Below are 26,262 nucleotides of genomic sequence, written 5' to 3'. Positions count from 1 at the left end.
GCCAATTAAGAAGAAGAAGAAGAAGACCAGACCCCTTAACAAATTTGTGGATAGTTCAAAACGCCTCAACGTTCACAGCTGCCTAAAGGAGAAGAACCATATATAGGATCAACACCCGATGACCTAGCCTAACGTCCTTCAACTGGAACCGTTGAATTTCATTTAATTTATTTAAATTTTATACTAATTTTAATTATATTATTTACTGAGTTCAGTTCAATTCTATTTGACTTAAATTTATTTAATTGCACTTGAATTAATTAAAATTGTTTTAATTTTAGTTTTCATTTCTTTGGTCTTAAAAATTTTGCAATTTTTTTAACATTTTATTTTAATTTATTTTATTTAGTTTTATTGTAATTTAAATTAATTTAATTTAATTTAATTAACTAATTAATTAATTTAATTCAATTTTATTTTTATTTTATTACTTAATTTTTTATTTTCCATTTACTTTAATTTTCAATAATTTAATTTTTGTTTTGTTATATATTTTCTTATTTTTGAGTACAGAGCTTACGCCCACTACAATTGCTGTTACGCAATCCAATTTTGCATACTAATTTTTGTATATGTACTGTTACTTAACAAATAACAGCACTTTTTAGCCCCGCAGTTTTTTGCCATTCCAACTGCGAATTTTTATTCAAACTCTTTTTATTTTTTTTTTATTTTTTTTTCATTGAATATTCTTTTTTTTTACTCTTCGCCGGAAATTTACTCACTGGACTCATTATTATGCGCAGCACGCTACTATTTTATTATCGAGATTACTGTATATTTTGTCTGAACAATTATTGTTGTTATTTTTTATGGCCACCGAAACAAATCAAGGGCAAAAACAAGTGCGCTGTTGACAGATTCATATTGTTTATATGGCAAGAAGGTGTCACACAGCGATCACTGCAAGCATCAACCGACCGAAAAACAATACAAATAATAGACCACTTGCGAGTTTACATATGTATATATAAATATGTATGTATGTATAACGGTTTACATGCATATGAGCAGGCGTGCGTTGTCAATTAGTATGACTAAACAACCGGTGGGACTGATGAATTGATTCGGTGAATGTGCGGCGAAACATGGCTGACACGCTGTGTGTGGTGAGCGCTCGCCGTTGAGGGACATGTCAGTGCGCCAGCGCAGCACTAACACTGTCCGTAGCTTAAAAAGTTAATTGTTTTGCATTGATGGAAAATAAAATAAGCGCGACTAAAAGCAATTGAAAGTGTTCATTTGAAAATGAGTGTGGGAATTTCAGCGTTTCGCGCTGTGAGTGACTGATGTTTCACTTCATTGTTGTTGTTTTTTACATTTACAGCTTTGACATGCACCGCTGCGCGAATCTGCATACATATCTACATACAGCAACAATAAAAAAAATGTGTGTGTTGACTTACCAATAATGGCGTGGACCCGCACGCTCAGCTGTGTCCGCACTACCAATGAGTTTTTGCGACTGTAAAGAGAACGGTGTGAAGGGAAGTGGAAGAAAGAGAAAAAAACGAAATTGTTAATTAAAATTGTAAGCAAATTAATCAACAAAACAACAACAATAAAATTTATTATAAAAAACCAACTCTACTCATAGAAATTTGAGCCGCGAATTCGCAACAACATTATAATTACAACAACACAACTGGCATTACAGATTTACAGGTGTGTCTGCTCCACAGAAATGAAAGACAAATCAAATAATAATAGAAAATACAAAGTAACTCGCCTCTAACCAGCTTTACGGTAACAAATCGGCCAGCATAATAGTTAATTGGCAAGTGCTATGCTCCCTTGCCGATTACTTACTTCCCCCCTTTCAGCCCATTGAATGTGGTTCAATGACCATTTAAGAACATCGATTGCTGAATTATAATTCTATGCGGCTCTAACTCAGCGCAACGCTATGGCAAGGTGTTATGGGCGAATTGTTGCAAGAAATTGATAAAACACGCAAATGGAGAAATGAAATCACTTGAATAAACAAACACATGTGCTGAATTGACGAGCTGTTGTTGTTTTCGAACCGGCACTCACACTTTATATATACAAGTATATTGTAGAAGCAGATACCCTGGCAGTCCATGCAGTAAAAAGTAAGATTATATAGTAGAGATGAGTAAAAATACTGAGGAAATTGCAAAAACGAAAGAGCTTTTTTTAGCATGAAAGTTAGGATGCAGAATCTAATCATGTCGGGAAAAGCACTCACTGTTTCGACAAAAGCCTTGTATCTCCAGTGAAGAGTGTGTAGTGGATGGTTTAGTCATATTAAATATTTGCGTTTAGTTCCTCTGGCAAAAGTCCTTTTACCCGCAGTTAGCCAAAGTTTGTTTTTGTCCCACAAATTCTTGAAATATATTTATATAGAGCATGTCCATCATCTTCGAATTAAATCATAATGATCTACTGGTTTCCGCCAGCATGCAGGGGGTAGAATTTGCCCGCGGTAAGGTATGCCTGTCGTAAGAGGCGACTAAAATCCAATATGCACTATGTATGTATTTTTTGGCTTACCTCGAAATTTTAGCTTTGTATTGTCAGAAATACTCCTATAATACTCAGCTTGAACTGATATTATAGACTCTGAAAGAGATTCATTCTAATGAAAAGACATTTGAAATTCAAGCGACAATTGTCACCAGTCATTGAGTTCGATGGGGGGTCAACTGGTAGTAGCAAAACCTATAAGGAGACTTAAATTCAGTACCACGGTTAGCAGTTAGCCCTTGGAGTTCGCTCCAATCCATGATTCTGTGGCTTAAATCTAAAGGTAGGTAGAATTGAAAAATTCAATTCAGTGTGTAGTCGCACTGCGGCCGGGTGCCGGATCCATAGCACGGCAATGGTTTTAGATCGACCTCGAACCCGACCAAGGTGAAAAAGGTGTCCCTTCCACCCCAAGTGCTTTTAAGTACCATGACTTTGGACCGCCAAAGGCAGGTGCTCACGTAAACCACAACGATTGTTTATCTACAAGTTCTATATATTATCAGAAATATTTACGTAATATGGAATAGATATTCCAATCGTCATACTAAAAGCTTGCATCTTTCACTCCACCAATGCGATCCACACGCAACTCACTTCATATTCAACAAGTTACTTAAAATGTCTCCGCTTTTGTGGCACGACGCGGTGTGTTGCATACATTTCATTTCTTGCTGCAATTTGCATGGCGGCGACATCTAAATGTTGTCACTGTGGTATGCCGTAATTGCTTCGTGCATATGTTTGTATGTATGTATATGAGTTGGTGTGTTTAGAACAAGTTCAATGTTGAATGCTGTTGATCGCGAATCGCAAATCGCATTCCTCGACAAATGAGCAAATGGGCCCTTCTTACCTCCAACAGGTATTCTGAAAAGCTTTGGTATGTTTGTATGTATGTGAGTAATTATGTGGTGCAGGTTGATTGCTTTAGCCCTTTTAAACTAATTTCCCACATTTTGCCTACCACAAAGATGCCATTATTTTGCGATTTCTGTCTTTATTATTCTAAAAATTCTAATGGAGTCTTTGTAGATTTCAGCCTGGTGGACGATACTTCAGAGGAATTAGTTGATCATCAGCGAAAGTAGAGAAGTGATAAAATGAATATTGATTTTCATATGGCATTCGGTTGCCTTCTAGTTTTAAAAGTAATTTATATTTTTGTTGCCAGGTTTTCGGTTGTTTCGTCTTCATTGATAATCTAAAACCTGTAGAAGCTTTGGAAACCTAAGGGAATCTTACTAAACGTTCTTTTCGTTGATGTTTATTTTTTTTTTATTTATGAGATATTTGAGAGCACTTTAAAATTTCACACATTGCAAAAATACAAAGAGATTCCGCTACAACTTTGTATGAGGAAAATATCCTAATTAGTTTTCAAAAATATTTTTATTTAGTAGAGTAGCCGCAGAAAGAATCCGCCTTCCTTCAATCCTCTTAACTTAAAAGTACTGCATTAAAACACTTAACCTCAACAATCGATCTTATAATGATATGAGTATCAAGTATTGAATATGTGTACCTTTTGAGCACTCGTTTCTATCGATAAACCGATAGACGATGGACGATGGGAGAGATGTCCAAGAATTCTTTACTATAAAGGTCTGAGAAAGACGATTTCTTCGAACATTTCTTTGTCTTAATATTTAAGCAGCGCCATCTCTTAAGTGCATCAGGTAAATTTGAGTATAAAACTATTTGTATACCCTACACACGGTATAATAAATTTGCCATGAAATTTATAACACCCAGAAAGAAACGGATTTTCGTATTAAGTCAAACCAAAGGTGATCCAAGTAGAGGTACTTTTTTCAAAAGCTTTCCTTTGAGAGATCACGCGTTAGTGATGTCAAGCTGTCATGGTATTTGCCTTCGCAACAATTCAGACTGACGTATGGAACGACTTGGCAAATTTTAGTCGGGATCTTAAATTGAAAGTGTGCAAAATACAGCTTGTGCAATAACTGAAGCCGCTCGACTTTTCCAAGCGGCATCGCTTCGTTCTATGAGCTCTTGAAACGTTCCAAGAAGATCCGACGTCTTCGAGCTAAATTTTTTCCAGCTATGTGGACCATTTCTGGCTAAATAAGTTTGTATGTAAACAAGTATATATTTCTTCAAAAATGATCCTGGTGAGAACGTCACCGTCAACGGCGACCGACGCCATGATAACCGAAAAAATTTATAGAGAGAACACTTCGGTGAGGAGATAATTTCACCTTTTGGACCGGTCGATTGGCCACCGAGATCGTGTGACTTTTCCAGTGGGGATAAGAAAAGTCTAAAGTATATGTAGACAATTACGTTTCGATTCAGGCCTTGGAGCAAAACATCTTGCGTGTCATTCGCCAGTTACCAGTCGAAATGTTCGAACGAGTCATCATAAATTGGAGAAGTAGAGAACCTCGAAATGTATCACCCTTTATATAAATAAATGATAAGTGTGACGACTTGACTTGATTTAGCCATGCCCGCTCGTTTTTCTCTTTATATATACGCGAGCTAGTGTCCCAGTTTTTGAGATATTGAACTTAAATTTAGCAGACGTCCCAAAAAGCTGCTCATCCGTCAGAATTTAAAATTTCGGAACACTGTCGTACGAACTGATAGATCAGAATCAAGTCCTTGTATGGAAAACTTTTATTATTTGACAAGAAATCTTTACGTATTTACTTGAGAAAAGATATGGGACAATTTACTTTTTTGACCGACAATGTGTAGTATTCTTGCTCTTTTCATCTATATCATCTCTCAAATAATACTAAAAATCAATCGATATTAAGACAAATCGAAGAAATCGAATCCAAACCTTTATTGAAGAAGCCTTTACGCCTTCTTGATGTTGATTAACTAGAATCATACAGCTTAAACTATTTTTTGCCTCAACAATGCAGTAGAAATTCTAGAAAATCCAGACTTTGCGTCTTCTGTTGAATCAATATAGCGGATTTTCACCAAGAAATTATGAACTAACGGCATCATTCGTAACTGAGAACACCTAACGGGAAAGCAAAGCACTATTTTATGGATATGAACAGAACTTGAGTGGGTGAAGAATAAAAATAAGGATAACTAAGGACTGTTTAGAACTAGAGGGGCTGTGGCACTTCAGGTATGTTTAGATTTCCATTGAAGAATTAGCTTCCGCACTGTCATATTAAAAGTTGGGGTGTGACAACTCCGGTTGAAGAGTTTAAAGAACTGTGTATTTTATGCAAAGATCTCATTTAATAGGATTATTTGAGGAATAATTCGATCGTAAGTACACTATTAAGGACTGCGATAGTCGAGCCGACCTATCACCAATCAAATGAGCTCCTCGTTACATATAACGGCATTCATATACACATATATTTAATGTGCTACAGAAAGGAAGAGAAATTCGTGCCAGCAGGTAATTTATTCCACTTGCGGACACTTTTACCGACTAATTATTAATATTTTCCCCCATCTTTTGTTTTTGTTGTTTTATTTTTGTCCACCATTCAGCGGTTATTAAAAACCGATCGCTTTTCTTTGCACTTTTAAGCAAACGCTTCCACTGCTGCGCATTTAACGGCAATAAATTAACAAGTGAAAGGCCAAGAAGACACAACGGCGTCGCCTTACCGAAGTGGCGAATTTCGAATGGCCACATGCAACATCAGCAGCCGCAGTTGGCCACGACACAAAAAACACCCACATATCGCTGTATATGCATGTAAATATGTGGACATCTTTCGTAAAGAGGCAAACAAGAGGCGGTTTGTGATTATTTTTGTCTGCTGCACCGCTTGGATGTGCCCCAGAAACCCAGTGAAACCCAACAATGTGCCGTTGTGTTCAACGTCAATTGTCAACTGGCAACCGCAGAGCCAGCGCCGCAGCCATTCCCATTCAGTGAGATCGAGTGGCAGGAATACAGTTGTTGTTGGCTCGTTTGGACAAAGGCTCTCCTACCTGGCAGCGCCTACACAGCGAGTCCGTTACAGCTAGTGCTTTTGTTGTTTTGTTGCAGTGTGCACAGTTAGTGTGCTTACTTGATGGTCAGTATTGTTGTTACTTTTATGTTTTTTTTCCATTTTTCGACTTGCAGCATTGCGAAACCCGAAATGCGCGCTTCCTGCTTTTGCCCACCATACATACACCGATGATATATGAACACTGGCTCTTCAAGCGCCTGCGTCTGCCCATGCGATTTGGACGCCCAAGTGCAAGCGTGGAGGTGCTGCAGCAGCAACATAATGGGTTCAAGGTAAATTACATCCGTACGTCGGCCGTCGCCAGCTGACAGCAGTTGCGGCAAGTCGTCGCTTGTCTGTGCGTCCATTCTTTAGTGTGGGCTTCTTTGTCCGGTTTTCGAAAGCAAAGAGAACGGAAAGTGAAATTTAGACATTCAAAACGTTTGCAGGCGCAACGCGATGCCACAGTCATTCAAAGCTGTGGCATGTAAAGGTATGCACATTTAAATGTTTATATGTGTCTTTTCATATCTTTTATCGCCAACTTTCGACCATTCTGGCGAATTTCTTCGCCATACTTTTAAACGCGTTGGAATAAAGTAACAATGAAAGCGTAGAATTGTTTGTAAGGTGGATGAAAGTTTAGGTGGCACCGAACATAAAATACGGTCTTTAGATATAAGCATGTGCGAAGTTTGAGAGTGCCTGTGAAACGAAGTGTCTTCAAAGAACTGTTGAAAACTCCTTGATTTTGATAGAAAATATACACTGATGTTGCACCAAACTATCGTTATTTCGGTCTGAAATATTCTCATTATAGATAGATATTTATTCTTAAGGTTGCCTACGGCCAAACTTACAGCCAATTCAGACACATAGCCTTGACTTCTTTTAGAAATATCGCCTAGTGAAATCCAAGAGCATATACAGTAACTAAGGTTCCATAAAAAATAAGTTTAAGAAGCTTCAATGTTATGATAGTGCCCGTTTTTGAGAATACAAGCGAAAGCGGCTATTGTACTCTGTGTCAAATGGCTCGTATTGAAAATTGTTTGATTGAAGCTCCGCGAGATAACTGTGAACATATCCTGAGAAAACTAGGAGCAATATTTGCTCCATCCGAGCAAAAGAGAGAAAGCTTCAGTGTTTGAAACCGATTGAGGAAGAAGCATCCCACCGGTTTTTGCGTCATTTTGCAAATACGTACTGGTACTAGGATGAAGGAACAAAGACCAAGGAATAGTTTAAATAGTATACTTCAATAGTCGCACCTGCTCAGAAGGAAGCAAAAACAGTCGGCCTTCAGTCAAGAACTGGAGGCCTACATACTTGAGGATTCAACATCAACTACCTAGACAAGAGCAAAACGGTTACCGGGATCTACAATGCTGAACTTTTTGGTCGATATGACGCCTAATTGCGGAAAGGCGGCACCATTTCTTGTAACAAATTTTGTTCTGCTACCATGAAAACTCATCGGCTCTCAACTGCGCCTTCACTAGTCAAATCAATCAGATTAGGCAAGATTTGGGTATAGGTATTCTGCGATATGAAATTGCATGCAAAGTGGTCACATACAGTAACTTACGGAGAGATTATGTCGAATTATTACACTATATAGCTTTTAATACAGCATGAAGGCATGCTAACATTTTCTGACGTCAACCGATAATAAGGAAGATAAATATTCATCTCTTCATCCTGAGTATTTTTATACACGAGTAATGGTGTGCAATCGCCAAGGATTGTTAGGTTGTTGTACAATATGATGGTGGGACCAATAATCACGTAAGGGGTTGTGGCTTGGGCCTCAAAAGTATCGCAGATTTCGGTACGATCATGCCCGACGGCAGCACTTGAAGTCATGCTTGAGCTCACAGCACTTCATCTAGTAATCGGTCAGTAGTAAACATAAACTGCTTCAAATGACAGCAGAGATTCGGCAGAGGTAAGTTAATCTTATCCCAGTGGATGAAGGACTTAATTGGTGTTATACCATTGGCTCTTTTCTTAAGGCATTACCAATAGAACAAACTTCACCAAGAAGCTCAAGGTCACCCCATGCATTAAGGCTGAATGGAAAGATTCCACTGGTACATTGACGGCTCAAAAACGTCGAAGGGAATTGGTACAGGATTCGCAGGACTTCGCACCAAACTCTCCATACCTGTGGGAAGTTTTCTGCGCATTATTGAGGTTTAAATCTTTGCCATAAGTCGGTGCGTAGCGATAAACCTCCAACGCAACTATCGCAACGAAAGTACTATACAGTCCAGCGGCAATTAAAGCAATCTCTGCCTACGAGATCAAAACGCTACTAGTGCAGGAGTGTATCTGGGTACTCAGCCACAAGGGTATAGCCAAGAATGAACTCCCTGAAGAGGTCGCCTGTTCCGCAGCAATCAATAACATGGTTTTACCTGAACCCTTTCTCGAGGTAGGTTCAGATACTACCGCAAGGAAGAAGGAGTAGGCAGAGAGAGGTATTGGCCATGGCTACAAGACATGCGCTATGCAAAGTTGCTAATGGGGAGTTACAACGTCAGCTGGTTTGAATATGTAATCAACTTCCCTAGAGACAACCTCAGGCTACTTGTCGCATTCTTCAGTGGCCACTGTAAGCTCAAGAAGCACTTTTATAAGGTGGGTCTAGCTTTTTGTGCGGATTTCCGGTTCTACAACAGAGAGCTTGAAACTCCGAAACACATGCTAATTGTCTGTGGACGCATATTTTCTAAATATGTATCACATCGCCTCACTAGCACCTAGCCAATATTGGACTTTATCAATATCCTTAGTCTAGGTGAATCGTTGTGACTTAGGAAAGGACACATTAGACCTTAGGTCGCGGTACAAACCTCATCTATGTATCTTATACACGAGTATATAGCTCTATATCATTCCTGTTATTTTACTATATAAGAATATCTTCAAACACAAAAGTATTTTAAGCTGTGCAACGTGCTACATGAGTATAAAATCTCATATACAATACCAGTAAGCTCATCAATTTCGGCGCTGAAATGTAGAAGTTGTGCAAAGAAGCAACAGAAACACGAAAACAACTGCCACATATACATGTATGTGCATATGTACTGTAAGTGCGAGCAATGACTTTCTTCAAAATAATGAAATAAAAAACAAAGAGACTTAAATAACACACACACATACATACATTTTTAGAAAAGTTACCAGCTGAATGCGCGAATTCAGCGAATATGTACCTGGGAGCAGTGAATAATAAATCTTATATTATTTATTTTAATTGTATTTCTTTTAGTTTTATTTTTGCAGTATAAGAATCGCGTTATTTGTTGTTGCACACTTTCTAACGCGGCCAGACGCATTGACGATTGTTTCACAGAAATCAACGCGTTAATCATAAAAATAATCAAAGGCCGACAGTAAAAATGAGCAATGAGGAAACGAGTGAAGCTTCGCACACCATGTGTGTATGTATGTGTGGTGGCACAAAGTGGGCCAGGTCCACGGCAGAATGCTCTACATACAAGTACTCCGAAATGAAGTGCATTAAATCATTGCTATTTCGGTTTGCAGCGGACTTTCCGAGTTGCCGGCATTGCCGCTCACCAACTTATCTAACATTTTGCACATTGCTTGGCTTTCACGTCACTAAGTAAATTTAGTTTGCTGAAATATGAGCTACTTATGCATGTGTGCGTGTGCGTGTTTGTGTGCATGGAAATATGATTAGACAAGGCTTTTTGCGCAGTTTGGCAAACAAATTGTTATCAAGAGATAAACAAGCTAACCCACAGCCATAAAAGCCACACATACACTTACATACATATACATATATATATAATGTATATATGGTACTTATGTATATAGTACATTCGTATTAGTTTACCTAAGCCACAGCAACTGTTCTCGGTTGCTGATTGATTGCGGTGTGACTGCTGGTTGACAGTCATGGTGGCCAGATTGTCTAATGCTATTCATTCGATACGTAAATGTCAAGTGGCTGGCAGATTCTAAGTAATTCACGCAATCATTCAGCAATTCATTTACATACACATGCGCATATTCGCAAATAAATTTATTGGCGCACGCATTTGTATTTGTAGGAAAACAGTCAAATGTTGATTCCAGGAAAGCGATTCCTGGCAGTTTGTGGTTTGTCATACATATATATTTACATATATTTGTATAATTAATTTTTTAATTCTATGAACAATAAAGCGTTTTCATTGTCTTCTTATAACCCTGAATTTACTAAAGAAATTTTCCTGCTGAAGGTCAAGCAATCGATGTGAGGGTACACTCTTCCCGCACCAACACCAATCAATCATAAGAGATTAGAGATTTAGTATACTTATGTATTATATTATATTACTATATTAACTTAGTAGTTCTTCCTTGGTAAATTTTAAGCACCTTTCAAAGTACTTTTAATATAGGAACTCCTCTAATCAAGTCTGTCATATGTTCAGAGTCCGGTTAGAACTAAAGCTGTATGCTCCAACCGGAGTTAAAGTCAATACTACAAATATATACTTACAAGTATTTATTTAACTTCGGCTGCCCAAAAGCTATAATTGACTTCATAAATACAACAATTTCATACAGGAACTTGAATTTGATCGCTCCTCACTGCCATAAAAGCGAGTTATATGCTATAGTGACCTGATATTGACGTCTTCGTCATATAGCAGTTTCTTGCTGAGAAAGAGAAGTCTGCAAAATTTGAGATCGAGAGACCGAAAGACGGATATACAGTCAGACATGGTTAAATCGACCCAGGTCGTCACGATGATCATGTATATATGTATGTGACTAACTTTTTGGATATTTTTCTTAAAACAGAATTTTTCGAATACAAAATTGCATTAAGGGGTTACATGGATTTAGAGTATTGTTCTAAATTTTCAAGTTGAACCGAGTAATAGTTTCGTTTGTGCACTCGTGGCTAGCTAGGCTAAGTGCGCCGTCAAATTTAAACGCGCTTTTCTCGAAACTGTGTTTTTGAATTCGGTTGGCAAGATTTCTCGAAAACTACTCAACCGATCTTCATGAAATTTTATACTGGTCTTTGAGATACAATTCTTAAAGATTTGGAAGAATAATTTTTTTTCGATTAAAACTATTTAAAAAAAAATGTCGGGAAATTTTACGAAAATTTTAATTTTTTTTGTAAAAACGTCTGCCAAAAATCTAATTTTAATTTTTTTCCTTCGTCCAAGTTCTAAGTTAAGGTTTCAATAAAACAAGTATTTGTTCACTGTAGAGCAACGAGTAAAATATACAGTGAAATTTCTTATTACATACAGTTCTCATATCCGGACATTTCCCATAACTGGACATATTTCATATACACAACGTTTTCATTCTTATTTTTATACAAAAGCATAGGAACCGGACATGAATTCGTTACAATGACAGAATACGGATACTATTTTGACAAGATTTCCTTCAAATTATCTCCAATAAAAGGTCAAAATCAAAATTAATCAAATCAAATTAATAAAAAAAATTTGTAAACTTAGATATAGCTCCCGCCTTTTTATTTCTTGTTAATTTTTGGTGTTTGGAGACAGTTTTTAAAAGAACAGTGATCTCAGCAAACAAGTTGTCTTGCGCTAGCGCCGTCTGGCATTTATTAGTTCAATAGATATATAGTTCTGAGTTGTGGCTTCTGACTCTAAGAATATATTGTAAACACTCGTATTTGCAATGCCCTCATATATGGAAAGGTACCTTAGCCGGAAAAAGAACTGCAACGGTGGATTTTCGGTTATGAAGGAATTTCACTGTGTAACTTTAAAGCGGAGGACCCTTCTGTTACAAATAGGAGCTCAAAGTTGGAGAGATTTTCGTGGAGGTGTAGAGAACCCAACACAAATCAGAGTACCAAGCGGAAAAGATTTAATTTTTTCTTATATTTTTTTATATGCTAAAGATATTATAGATAGGGTGCAACCGAAATTAATGCTTATAATGTTTTATTGCAAAAAAAAATATTATTATTATTTTTTTGGAATTTATATCATTTTGATCTTTTAACCATTTTCTAAGATGAGAAATACATTTGTTCTGAGTGTGTTAAGCAAAGAAATTCCAATTTTCATTTAATACCCACGTAAAGCATTCAATTTTTTTCTAAATAACTTCAAATGGCAGTAAAGCCTGTTGGCGCACTAAAACATTAAGAATTCATGCGGCATTGTTTGCCAAGAACACCAAACAACAAAACAGTAGATATAATACACTCCTCCGCACACAATCAAGCTGGCTAATGAGTAATACGAGTACATATTCTTAATTAAGTAATTCTAATCGAGAATTTTATTCATAACTTCAGTAAAAAGAATTGTTGTTATTGTAGCACTAGAGACTCACAAATGAGTTAACTTCTAAGAAACGGTGTAGGTGTGAAATCTGCAAGCTCAAATTACATAACAACGCCTACATTTTGTGCGCACGAACACCAGCATGAATGCTCATTTGCAACTCGGTGAGTTGAATATAATATTTACAACAATTTACAGTAATAAAAACAAAACAAAAACATATATATAACTTAGTACTTTAACAATAAAAGGCGAATGCTTAAGTTACTACTTTGGCACTTAAGTGCACGCAAAAGCACTGTGTTGTTGTTGTTAACAATAGTATTGTTGTTGTTTAGTTATTTTATCATACTTTAATCGTTATGCCAGCGTACTCACCTAGAATTAAGACCTTCAATTTCTTCCGCTTGCTCAGCCAGTGAGGACTCCAAGTCCAGATAGGCGCCATAATCACCGTCTTTGTACACCTGTATGGCAGCATCGTCAATCTGTAAAGAATAAGAGTGTGCAAGATATTGAACGATTAGTGTCAGGAATGCACATTTGTGGAGCAAATAAGGTAAGGAAAGCTACTAATGTACGCATCGAACAAGAAAATCACGTCTATTTGCTTATATTATTATAATAGATACAGTGCTGGAAGGACAAATAGTGACGCTTTGTTATAATACAGTAAAAAGAGGTGAATATAAAATATGAGGTACAAAAAGTTTATAAATACGATGTTTGCCGACTTGCGGGTGGCGATTTCGATTTCGGGTTTTTTATGAAATTAGTTTAAGACGCTATAAGTTTTCGTACAGTTTTGGAACTCGTTAGTGATAGGATCCCGTTTGACTGATATTTCAAATGTCTTTTATCGTATTTAAGCATCAATTTTTTATCAATTAGAGCGTTGAACAAGATAGTAAGGTAGAGCTAAACGGCACGAATCCGATTTAAGCCACTACTGCAGCAATAAATCTGTTATGACGGGTTTTGATAATATTCTAAGGATACTTAAGTCCATATTGAAACCTTTAAAATGGTTAATAATAGTCGTCTTCGATTCAAAAAATTTATGTTCCGCTTTTCAGATCTGCCTCTTTGTCAAAGTATAAATTTAATAGTTTGAAATCGATACTGGAAACATATTAAATAGTTCAAATGGTTTTATATTTTCGGTATACAATTAATTATACCAGTTTATTTTAGTTATACCAGTCACGTATCAAACAAAGAAGTTATTTGTTTAAATACACACCAAAAATGTTAAAGCTTTTATTCTTCATAAATATAGTTGGATTATACCAGTCTCTTATTTTATACCAGTCAATCGTTCGATTCACTACTCAGTGACATATATTTAAAGATGATAATTATTTATTATTCTAGATATACATATATATTCTTTGTTAGAGAAATGTTGAACTATACCAGTATCTTATATTTATACCAGTTGATCGTTCAATACACCACTTCGTGATATATAATATAATACGTTTGCATTTCTTATTCTGGAGGTATATTTACGTTTCTATAGATATATTGAACTGAAACAGTGTCCTATATTTATACCAGTTGATCGTTGGATTCATCACTTCGAATCATACAATTGAAGACGGTTAATATTTCGTGTCTTAGATATATACATGCTTTTTTAGGGATATCTTGGATTACATCACTCCGTATTTTATAATTAAAAGCGGCTCTATTTCTTGTTCTTTAGATATATTTGTTTTTGTGAGATATATATGATTATACTAGTCTCTTATATTTATGCCAGTCGATCTTTCGATTCACCACTCAGTAATATGAAATGGAATACGGTTATTATTTTTTGTTCTAGATGTATATTTGCTTTTCTAGATATATCCTGAATTATACCACTCTCTTATATTTATACCAGTTGTTCATTATTTCGTATTCTGAAAATTTTAAAAAATTGCTGACTGCTATTATTTTCTGATCTAGATCAAAATGAAAATTTCTCGGAAATAATATCAAGCTATTGAAAATCATTTTAACTACTGTCATATATTTTTAAGTCCAAAAGAGATTAATGTAGAGTAGGACATAAGAGTGAATTAAAAAGAGTTCAATGTCTTCAAACAGTTTTTTTTATTTAAACAATATTGAGTAGAAGTTCGAAAAAGAGCAGAGATTAATTGAAAACTCTCACAAAGACATTTTTTATTTATTTCTATAACGGTAAATAATTTTAATATATAATAGAAATAAAAAAAGTTTGATTTGTAATAACATCTTAAACCCACTATCAAGTAGAAGCGAAAAATATTACAAAAACTGCAAATAACCAACGCAAGCGCTTCCAGTAAGCTTACCGCGACTGTAACGCAAGCACTTTTCCCCTTCTCAATCTGTTGTTGTGCTAATTACATCGATTCATATGAAAGTAAGTGAGTTATAGACTGACTGGTTTCATGCTTATGATTTCAGTTTAATGCAACACGCATACCAAAGCATTCACATCTATACATACACACATGTATAAGTGAGAGTGTGTGCGGCGAGTGCGTCCTTTATATCACGTTTATTGGTCAATGCGGCTGCCGGCAATGCCATTCACATGCTCATTAAGTAAAAGTGGCGCAAGTGCCAATGGCCGCAACTAGCGTAAGTTGGTAGCAACAACAACTGCATTAGCACCAGCAACACAGCTGCTGGCAGCAGCAAAAGCATTTCATTGCTTCGTTGCTTTGCTAGTCCATTGTGTTTTATGGAATGTGTGCAGCGTCATGCTGGGATGGACCGGCGCACGTCTGCGTCCCGACTTGTGGCGATGGCTACTGCGATGAGTTGCGCGGCGTGCTGTGCGTTGAATTGGTTGGCTGTGCACGCGTTTCAAAAATCATCGTCAAGCACTTTGCCATGGCCAGCTTTATGCATGCGGCAGCTGTTTGGCGCTGTCGATCAGGTTATGTGCAGCGTTTTGTTGCAGTCTGTGGCAGCAGCAGCTGCTTGGCAGCGCATTGCTTTGTTGATGATGCCTAATGATGATGGGTCACCTACTTTTCTCCGCAAACACTGCTGGGACATGGACATTGCAGGCATACTTATGGATGTTTGTTGCGACGTTTGTGAGTGTGTGTGTGTGTGTGTTTGCTGCGTTCCATCGTGCATTGCATTTTTAATTGAAGACATGAATTAATTGCTGGAGAAATGAAAATCGCTGACACGATTCTTCTTCTTCTGCTGCAACGCCTGCCAAACCCCTTGTAACGCGCTAATCGCGCTTGCCAATATATGCGACATATTTCTTTATATAGTATGTATGTGTACATATGAAAATTCTTGGTTCACCTTTCATTTTTATGCGGCCGTTGCAATGTCTGAGTATGAGCATGTGTGCTTTTTGCAGCTTTTTACAGCTTAGAATTGACTTTGCTTTATCGGTGTGATTGCATTCAGGCGTTGCCAGCTGTTAAAACTAATGCTAATTGCCACATTTTTGTATGTTTTCAGCGCCATAATATTATATGCACACATACATGAACATATGGTTGTTGTCGCACAGTATTTGGCGCTTTGTTGCAACGAGCTGCAACGTTCTTCTACAACACTAATGTGAGAAAATTCTAGCTATTAAGTGGTTTCACGCTGAATACTCCATAATGCAGTCATTAATAAGTAGATATATAATTATATATGTATATATATATATTGAAGTGTATATGCATATTTATAGCCACATATGAGTATCCGCGTCCAATGGGTTTTGTAATGCCCGTGTAATTCAAAAGTACTCTAGAGTAGAATGTGAAAAACGGTAATGTTTCGTTTAAGCTGGCGTTGCAGTGAACGAAAAATATGAATAAGTGTGTGTAAGTGTTGCCAAAGTGTTGGTCAGCACTTAGTTGAAAGGTGTTAACACGCTTTAATAAGGCGATAACATATGTAGTACCAAGAAAAAAAACAAAGGCATAAAATACAAAACCCGAAGGTCACACACTTTTGGGTTCAAACAGTGAAAATCTTAATTGTAGCTGAGTCAGAGTAAAAATTAAAGAAAATTGTATTTATATTACGAAATATGTTTTTTTTTTTTAATTTTCACTAGTAGAAAAATTAGAAATGCACACGATTAAATAAAAAAATTTGTAAAAAAGTAAAAAAAATATGGCAGCAAAAGTTTTTAAAGTTAAGAATATTATTTAGTTTTATACTCCGTACAGGGTATATAGAATTTGTCGCAATGTTTCTAAGACCAACAAGGAAACATCGGACACCCTAAAAAATATATACATGTGCATATAAATTAGCAGCGTGGCGAGCTGAATCGATGCCCGTCTATCTGTATATACAGGAACTAGTCCTTCAGTTTGTGAGACATCGATCAGAAATTTTGCACACCTTGTTTTCACCTCAAAGAGCTGCACATTTCTCGAAACCGCTGATATCGGCATTTATTGTGACAAAGAAGCACCCGGATCTTGTAATTAAATTCCAGGGGTGAATGATATATCAATAAAACCTATTTTGCTAAGTTGGTTCAACTGCCTTTAATTATTATGCCAGATATGAGCGCGATCTGTCAACCAGTTCGCTGACAGCAGCTGAATATATTAAAAATGTAAAAGATGTGCTGCTTGAAAATCATTGGGCGGGAGCTCGATATCTCTCGCGAGTCCGTTCGAATGATTTCGGTGGATATTTTGGGTATGAAACGCGTTCTTGCTCGACTCGTCCCGATTATGCTGAATTTTTTTCAAAACCCGTTCGTAAACAGGTCACTTTGGATATGCTTGATCATGCGAATTCCGATCACACATTCATGGAGAGCATTAGAACTGCCCATAAGATATAGGTTTATGAGTTTGATATGCAAGCAAGACAACAATGATAGGAATCTGTTTTCAGTCGATCGAAGAGATAAAACAAAATACACTGAAGAAGCTGAAGGTCTTCCGAAAAGTGTTTCGAGAACTGAAAAATCGTTGGCATAACTATATTACATCTGGTGGGGATTACTTTGAAAGCGACAAAATAAATATTGATGAAGAATTAAATATTTACCGTTTTATTTACAATTTCTCGGTACTTTGTATAGCTGTCGAAATAAATTGCTTGTATGGAAGTTTTTACCTTTTGACGGGTTATATTCACGAAATTTGGTAAGGGTTATTGAATTCTCCGAAAAATGCAATGCTTGTTAAAAGGTGAAATATCCTGAAAAATCGGTTACCTTTCATAATGCTGTAGTTGGCTACCGCGTTTTGGGAATATCGTACAAAACGACAAATGTTTTGACTGCTTAAATCCTATAAGAACGAATTTCTGCTACGTTTTGGGATAGAGCGTGGATACATCAATACATACGTGAGTTCAGTCGGCGGTGAAATTTACCACTCAGTAATATATAATTGAAGACTGTTATTGTTTCTTGTTCCAGAACAGAACTAACTTTTTTATAGTGTCCGAAAACGCAATAGTCGGCTGCAAAGGTTTCAGTCAGTATATTTGGATAATATAATTGTTTTCATTGGAAACAAAACGCATAGTAAAATAATTAATAAAAAATATTCGTATCCAATATACCTTTGTTGCAAAATAAAATTTGTTGCCTTTTTTCAACTATTTCAATAATACAGGGACATAATACTTTCTGTTTTGGGAGATATATACTTTATTAGAATATGGTTCTGTGGTATGGAAACGTAGATATAAATTTCTAGATATAAAGTTAGAGCTCGTAGAAAAGTAAAAATTGCACTTTGTTTTACAATATCACCATCAGTTAAAGTAGGTAGAAATCTTTGCTTACGTTTGTGTACAAAAGGTTTAAAGCTAAATGTTCTCTCTCTCAACTATTAAGGCGCGATAATGTCCGCTTCTTCAGTTAATCAAGAAGATATACCGGTAAATTAATTAATAATATTAAAATTACTTATATGGACAAATATACCAAACCATTTTTACATGCATACATATGCACATTTTTGTAAATCAACAATGCTGAAGTCCAACCCTTCGACTAACTTCCGTCACTTATGTACCTTATTTATGACCATAAATTTAATGAAAAACTTGCAGCAAATACTAGCATGTGCCTTTAAGGCAATTCAATTCAGTCATTACCTTTTAAAAGTATTATGTATGTATGTATATGTAGGTATACTCGTATGCACGTATGTTTATGAATTTAGGTGCGCCCACAGCAAGGACTTTTATCTCTTGTGGCGCATTTAGTACATTCTCAGTCATATTTACTACCGCACCCATTCTGCGGTCTGACCACAGACAACAAATATTTTGCAGGACAATTAGGGCTAACTCGCCTCTTCTGCTAATAACCAGTAAGTATTCTGAAGCAGACACACCTTGACCAACCCACCAAGGAAATTAACTGCAAAAGAATGACGAAAGCATCAATGAGGTATTGAAGTAATTATGTGTAGTGACTACAAATATTACAGAGTTCTTTACACAGATTATGTGAATATATAAAATAATCTGTTTTAGTCACTATAAATGACCTTTTGATGAGCTCTTCAAATAAGATATTAAACAAACTTTGATTATGCGTCAAATTTATTTTTAATACTTTTACTTTGGTACTTTGGTGCAATTCAAAATGAAATTCGGATTTTATCGATAAACTCTAAAAATGTGACGTTTAGTTACATAGTAGTGGATGGTAAATTGAAGTTTCTTTATAAGGTAATTTGTATATATGCTGTCTGGGTAGACTACAAGATAAAATAACGGGAATCGAATCAAAATTAAAGAAACAAAACATTTTAAAAGAAAGTTTCACAATATGTGAAATCACTCCACATGAAAGCTAAATTTTTGTATGAAAACTTAATTTTTTATGGATGCTGGTTTTTTATGAAAGCTTCGTTTTTTATATGAAATCTCATTTTTTATATGAAAGTTCAGATTTTTATATGAAAGCTCATTTTTTATAAGAAGTATTAATTTTTTATGAAAGCCCATTTTATTTTACGTAAGCTCAATTTTTTATATGAAAGCGTAGTTTTTTATATGAAAGCTAATTTTATGTATGAAAGTTTAGTTTTTATGAAAATTAAATTTTTTAGATTAAAGCTCAGTTTTTTATATGAAAGCTTAATTTTTATGAAAGCTCAGATTTTTATATGAAATTTCATTTTTTATATTCAGGCTTAATTTTTTATGAATGCCCATTTTTTTATACGAAAGCTCAATTTCCTATTACAAAACTCAGTTTTTTATAAAAGTTCAGTTTTTTATGAAAGCTTAATTTTTATGAAAGTTCAACTCTTTATCAAAGCTTAGTTATTTGCATGAAAGCTCATTTTTAATTTTTTTTTAAAGCTCAGTTTTTTATGTGAAATCTAATTTTTTACATTTTATATTTATTTTTTTAAAAGACGGGATTCGAATTTAAGTTAAAGAAAGAAAACATTTTAAAAGAAAGTTTTCAACAATCGTTGTTATATGAAAGCTAATTTTCTGTATGACAACCTATTTTTTATGGATGCTGACTTTTTATGAAAACTTCATTTTTTATATGAAATCTCAGTTTTAATTTGAAAGACAAGATTTTGAATGAAAACTCAGAAACTGCATAAAATTAGTACCTTCATGTTTACTCATATATGTACTAGCAGGATAAGCAACATAAATAAGAAGAGTTAATGAAGAGTTGGTTAAACCTCTGGAAAAGTTGTAAGTGCTGAAATATATTTTTATATAGGTATTTTAAGCAATTAGTGCTTTAACTTAATTCTATTTGTTTTATGAATTTTCCAGGAAGAGTTTGACTTTCTTACATTCATAGTCATTAATATAAGTAACTTTGCGTGTATGGAAAAATTCGTAATGTCAACGTATATTTAACGCTCCCTAAAGACACTCGAAAGAATATATTGCATTTATGTATTTATATTTTTCCGCTTCACATAAATTTTAGTACGCCGCTCTATGCTAAACAAAGTATAGAACATTGCAAGTACTGTGGGCATCCTTTCTTGCTTGCCTTTCGCATGAAGAAGAAAACACCTGGGCAAAAACACGTACAAATAACAAAAGATGCAAATAAATGTGATAATGACAACTGAGCAATACACCATTTGTTAGTTTGTTGTCATTTCCTGGTGGCTGGTCGCTGCAAAACACCAACAGCAACAACAAACAAATCAGCGAAATAACCAATTTGTAGCTGAGTTGACGCTCATAACTCTTCAATGCAAATGCGCTAGCTATTGAACGACTGACTCTAGCTGACTGTAAGAATTTATGACCCAACGCGGAAGATTTACATATCCTTCTGCGAGGCAATGTGCAATTGCGCTCAAGGATTGGCGAAAAATATAGCCAACGCGCATGCATAACTCTTACCGACTATTAGAATATTTATATTTGTTTATATATGTATTTGTATATATATGTATGTAAATGTGTGTATATGTAGACATAAATGCAGATATATATGTATATACATATGTATATAAGTTTGTATGCGGGTAGAAGTCGCGCTCGCAAACCTGCTGCGCCATTAGTGAAAGACGGGTGTGTTCGCAATTTCCCCGTATTGCGGCTGGAGGTTGGCAGATGTCAGTTAATGGCACCCCGATGGCAGTTGGAACAGGGCACAGTGCGAATTAGTTAACAATGTAGTAAAAGTTGACTCAAATGGTAATTGCTGCCCTCAGGTTAAGAGCAATAACTGCGCATGCAAGTGGGCAGACATACTTACCTACACACATATACATTTTAGTACATCCTCAAGTAAATAGTGAAAGGAAGGGCTTAGTACCTGCAAGTGTTTTAGGGGTGTTCATATTTAACCGGATTGTATTTTGAACGTTTCTTAGATTTAGAGAGTGCTTTCTCAACTCTCACTCTCTCTTCTGTGAAAACTGCAGAATCTCTAGAGCATTGAATGTAAAAACTCAACTCCCACTCTCACTTCTGTGAAAAATGTAGAATCTCTAGGGCATTAAATATAAAAAAACCAAGACTAGCAAATTCTGAAACCAGTCGGTGGGTCAAGGGGTCAACGTTAACCGCCTCTACAAGTAAACTTCTGAGATGTAAAAGCTTTTGTAAAGTTTTAAACCTAACTGAGGAAGCTTCAGTTGAAATCTTTCTCTTAACTTCTTACAAAGGCTAAGTTGAACATAAAACCCTCAGATCTCCAGACCAGATCAGATTTCCGAATGTTTTCGTCCGAGGTCCTTGTATGTATCCAAATAAAATCGCCGATATGGAGCAAGAGAGTGATAGAATTTCATCGAAGTTCACATGAGGTTTCTAAATACCCAATACTAGGAGTTTTTATAATGTATTAAGGCAAGGTTCGAAAAAGAATCTAATATAAGGAACTCTTTATCAACACTGATTTCAGGCATAAGTGACAGCCATTAGGGTAGAAGCAGATTTGCTTCTCTGAAGTGTGTGTGGTCCATCCTGAGAGAGATGAGTGTTAATCCCGATAGCAGGGCAGCCTTGATCTGAAGACCGCTTACGGAGTACTTAGTACCAAATATTCACTGCACTGAACTACTTTATGTTAATATGCCGTTATAGAAGTAGCCCAACAGCTGGAATCTTATACGTTCGGTTACAGAGAGAAATCACCTGGAAGCTGAATAAACTACTTCAGCAGATTCATGATGGGCTCCTTTTCGAGATATGAGACCTTGATCCAATCTTTAAGATTGAGTTCTTTAAGAGATTTCGATAAACAAAGCCGCTTCTAGAGACAGTTGCCTTTCAAACGAGTTCTTGGTACTCAAGATGTGATACCTTGACCCGATCTTTAAAAAACTTTGATACTCAAAGCCGTTCATGGGTGACAAGTGACTTTCTAAAGAGTTCTTGGTACTAAAAATAGTTCACTGACATACTCCCATGGGACTTTGGATCCTTCTGAGTTTTTAATAACATAAATCACTTGTTTACATACAAAATGTTCTCAAATTCCTATTTAGAGATTAAGAATCTGAAAATTGAAAATCAAAGTTAGAGGGCCACCCTAACAATCGATTGATTGTTACCGAAATTTTTAAACCTTATTGAACCTGCTACACTGATGATGGTTCCACGCACATTTAGACAGAGAAAACTCAATTTCGCTGAACATTCCCCAAAAGATGTTCGCTAACGATATGAAAGTACAAAAGAGCCTTCAAGTGAATAAATGACCATCACAGAATCCGCGCTCAATGCGTTACTTACACCATTGGCCTTCTTCTTCTCTTTTTAGTAGTCTTCCGTTGAGTTCAAAGTTTGCTGTACTATTGTGTAATACATCACTTATGCAAATAGCATGAAATGTTAACAATAAAAGTGAAAAATATAATAAATTTCAAACTATCTACACATACCGCCCTTAAATGGTGGCAGGCCGGCCTTTGGTGGGCCCCATTGTTGAGCTGTTAAGCGACACCGTAGGCACACCTTTAACTCTCAGTTTCTTTGTGCCACTTTGTGTAGACACACAAATGAACACTGAGGGAACCGAGCAGAGCAGTCTCGACTGGCCATGCCGGAGGCTGCCACAACGACTTTTGTGAGCCCTCATCGCTCCGGCTCCGGCTCCGGCTTCAGCTCCGACAGGACCGTGGACACTATCTACTGCGATTCATCGCTTTTACATCGATGCATCGGAACTGTTTTTCTATATTCATATAAAGCGTACATTTATTTGCTGTGCTGTGATATTTTTGTTGTGGAGCGTTCTTTTTTCTTAACTCTCTTTGTTTTACGGCGTCGTCTTCGCGTTAACGTTTTCGTTTACAAATGTACTGTATTGTCTTGTCCGCCAATGAACTTATTTGCCAATGCGACTATTGTCCGCCACGGCTAGTAAAAAGTAAGGGCCTACATCTGCACCTCCTTTCGACGGTTCTAGGCTCCGTTGTCGCCGGCTTAGTGAACGGATTCACCAACCATGAGCAAACAAACAGCACTTCAGTTGAACTTTGTAAAGCAGCTCAGCTTTCATTGCTTTGCTCTGCTCGAATCACCAGTGTTTGTCCGTCCGTCTGTCTGCCTACTTGTAGCCCAACTGCCAATTTTCATTGTTGTATGCCAACGCCCGTCTTTCACCGTTCCACCGCACGCGGCAGCGGCATTTTGTTAGCGTTTTGCTCGACACAATGGGAGTTTTCACATTTTGTTTTCATTTTCTTTGAAGCTCGCTTCTACATGGGCGTACAACTGCAATTATGCAGCGTGGAAAATAAATAAACAAACGAGCAAATAGCCAAATGATCTCATCCATTTAAATCCGCGATACGAGTTTGAGTTGTGACTTGGTGTTGAAGGCTTCAACTTCACGCCACGTCAGCGATGTGCTTTACCGGCTGCGAGATTAATTTTATCGCTCTACCGAATGATTGCAGCACTCATGCGTGCAACTTGACAAATACCATACCTATGTATATATTAAGAAGTACTTCTTTTGAGGATTTTTCGCCTATAAGTAGATCGTATCTTGAATTGGGAATAGAAATAAAATCTTCAAGTTTTTTTACTAATTTGGATATTGGATATTTTTGTGTCCACAGTTCATGGAACTACCAATGGTTTTGTAGAAATTAAAGTGCACCACACCTACATAATCGAAGAAAATTTTTAAAATAACCTTGTGTTTTTACTTGACGTGGTGTTTTCGGCATCAACCCATCTTTCCCACAATATTCGGCTATTTGATCGTCTATTTTAGGGTCGTAAGCGTAGATCCAAGACTTATAGCCTGTAATAATACGTTTCATGACATCCTGGTAGTCAGAAAGCATTGTTTCACAGACATTAACCCGACGCTGTTTTTCGAAAAAATTAAGTGATTTTGGAATCACTTTTCTTATGCCTAAATGATCTTTTAAAAGGGTTTGCACTGATTCTTCCAATATTTTGCAGAATTGCTTCATAATCTGGCATTTATTGGTTACCTAGGCAAATTCCGACCATCAACACTAAACCAGGGAAATATATTTGTTTTTTTTTTGCGCACAGCTATCTAATTCTTATGCTGATGATCTGAAGTTCATTTACTTTCCAAAGCGCCTTTGGGTATAAAATACTACCGAAACTATTATGTCATGAATCAGATTTTAGTATTACTTCGAATTTTAAGTATGGACTGAGCTGAAAATACAGGTTTTATGCTCAGCACCCAAAAGCAGCAGTAGCATGAAACGTGCGAAAAAGAGGTGAGAAGATAAGGTAACCGAATATTCTAATGAAAATTATGGGCAGACGTATGTTGTATAGTGATGTACAAGTATATTGCCCTCGATTAGATTATATGATGAATGCCTTTCGATGTTAATAAAGACGAAGAAAATATAAGAAATATATGTAAAAATATATCTGGAAAAGGATCTATTGTAAAAGGTTGGTATAATGATACTGACGCTGTAAAGGGCAGAGGAAATTAGTCAAGCCTCCTCGAATTTCGATTTAATGGAGTCAGACTCACTGTCTTTTGATATTTAAAAATTGTTTCATTTTATGCTATTATTAACAATACAAAATATATCATAAAAATTGCGAAAGTCTAGCTTTGAAATCGGGAATCAGCCCTAAAACTTAAACTTATTATTAATTCTCAAAAGTGGTTAGTGTACTTGCTTTAGTGATTATTTTCACTTAAAAAGAAAAAACAGTTGGAACCCTATCGAGCTACACTTTTGTTTAGATAGTACTCTGACCGAGTTCAGCGAGTTCAACACACTGCATTAAGTCACACATCCAACTGCAAAACGCTTCGTTTTAGATTCAATGGTATATTGCAAAGTAAATAATATAAATCAATATATTCACAAAATGCTGATAGGCAAATAAATTCATAAAATTAGGTCATCTTTTTTTTGGCACCTTCAGAACCCCCACTGAAGTTGTAAAGATTAAAGATGGAAATGCGAAAAAGAGCAAGTCATAACAGTAATCACTTTAATTGTTTCGCCGAACAAAAGTTTGAACCTTATAACAGTACTTTCTATATAAATAAAGCAGAGCACAAATAATGCATTTGACACATTATCAGAGAAGGTAAAAATGTGTAAAAAATTATAAAAAAAGTAGAAAAAGTATAAAAAAATACATATAAAAAAATAAAAATATCATAAAAATTAAAGAAAGAGAATACGCTTTCAAGCTTTTCTTTATGTATTATCTCCCATAATCGCAGAAACGTGAAAGCCAGATAACGAGGAATTTATTGCCAAAAGCCAGAGCAAATTTGCGCTACTTTACTACTAGAATACTATAGCACATACTTGTGGCGAATGTGAAGAGGAGTGGGGCAAAAAGTGCAAAGTGGAAGTAAAAGAAAAAAAATAATTTAATTATGTTTGGGATAAATAAACAACTTTATAAGCGCATGTTGATACATAAATATATGTTTATATATACATATGTATATGAATGAATTTATAGTACATAAGTATATGTATATTTAGGTATGTACATATGTCTATTAGGGTGGGTCGCTTGTCTCCATTTGTTTTAAATCCAAAAATTGTGCCATGTTGACTGCATACCCTAGACATTAAGGTGGGTAACAAGACCCAAAAAATTGG

At 36.0% G+C, this 26,262-nt stretch overlaps 1 protein-coding gene across 6 annotated transcripts in view; it reads right to left on the bottom strand.

The window, feature by feature from the left end:
* LOC120778304 (FH1/FH2 domain-containing protein 3) overlaps window positions 1-26,262 on the bottom strand; it is a 145,299-nt gene that overhangs the window by 25,677 nt on the left and 93,360 nt on the right. For all 6 annotated transcript variants that reach the window (XM_040110094.1, XM_040110092.1, XM_040110093.1 and 3 more), the window contains 2 exons: window positions 13,124-13,233; window positions 1,407-1,465 (listed from right to left, as the gene is read on the bottom strand). In XM_040110094.1, coding sequence (XP_039966028.1) covers window positions 1,407-1,465; window positions 13,124-13,233 — 169 coding nt within the window. The remainder of the gene's footprint in view (window positions 1-1,406; window positions 1,466-13,123; window positions 13,234-26,262) is intronic.

This window comes from Bactrocera tryoni, chromosome 5 (assembly GCF_016617805.1).
Source record: "Bactrocera tryoni isolate S06 chromosome 5, CSIRO_BtryS06_freeze2, whole genome shotgun sequence".
NCBI classification, from domain to species: domain Eukaryota; kingdom Metazoa; phylum Arthropoda; class Insecta; order Diptera; family Tephritidae; genus Bactrocera; species Bactrocera tryoni.
This window is presented reverse-complemented; position numbering and strand designations above follow the sequence as displayed.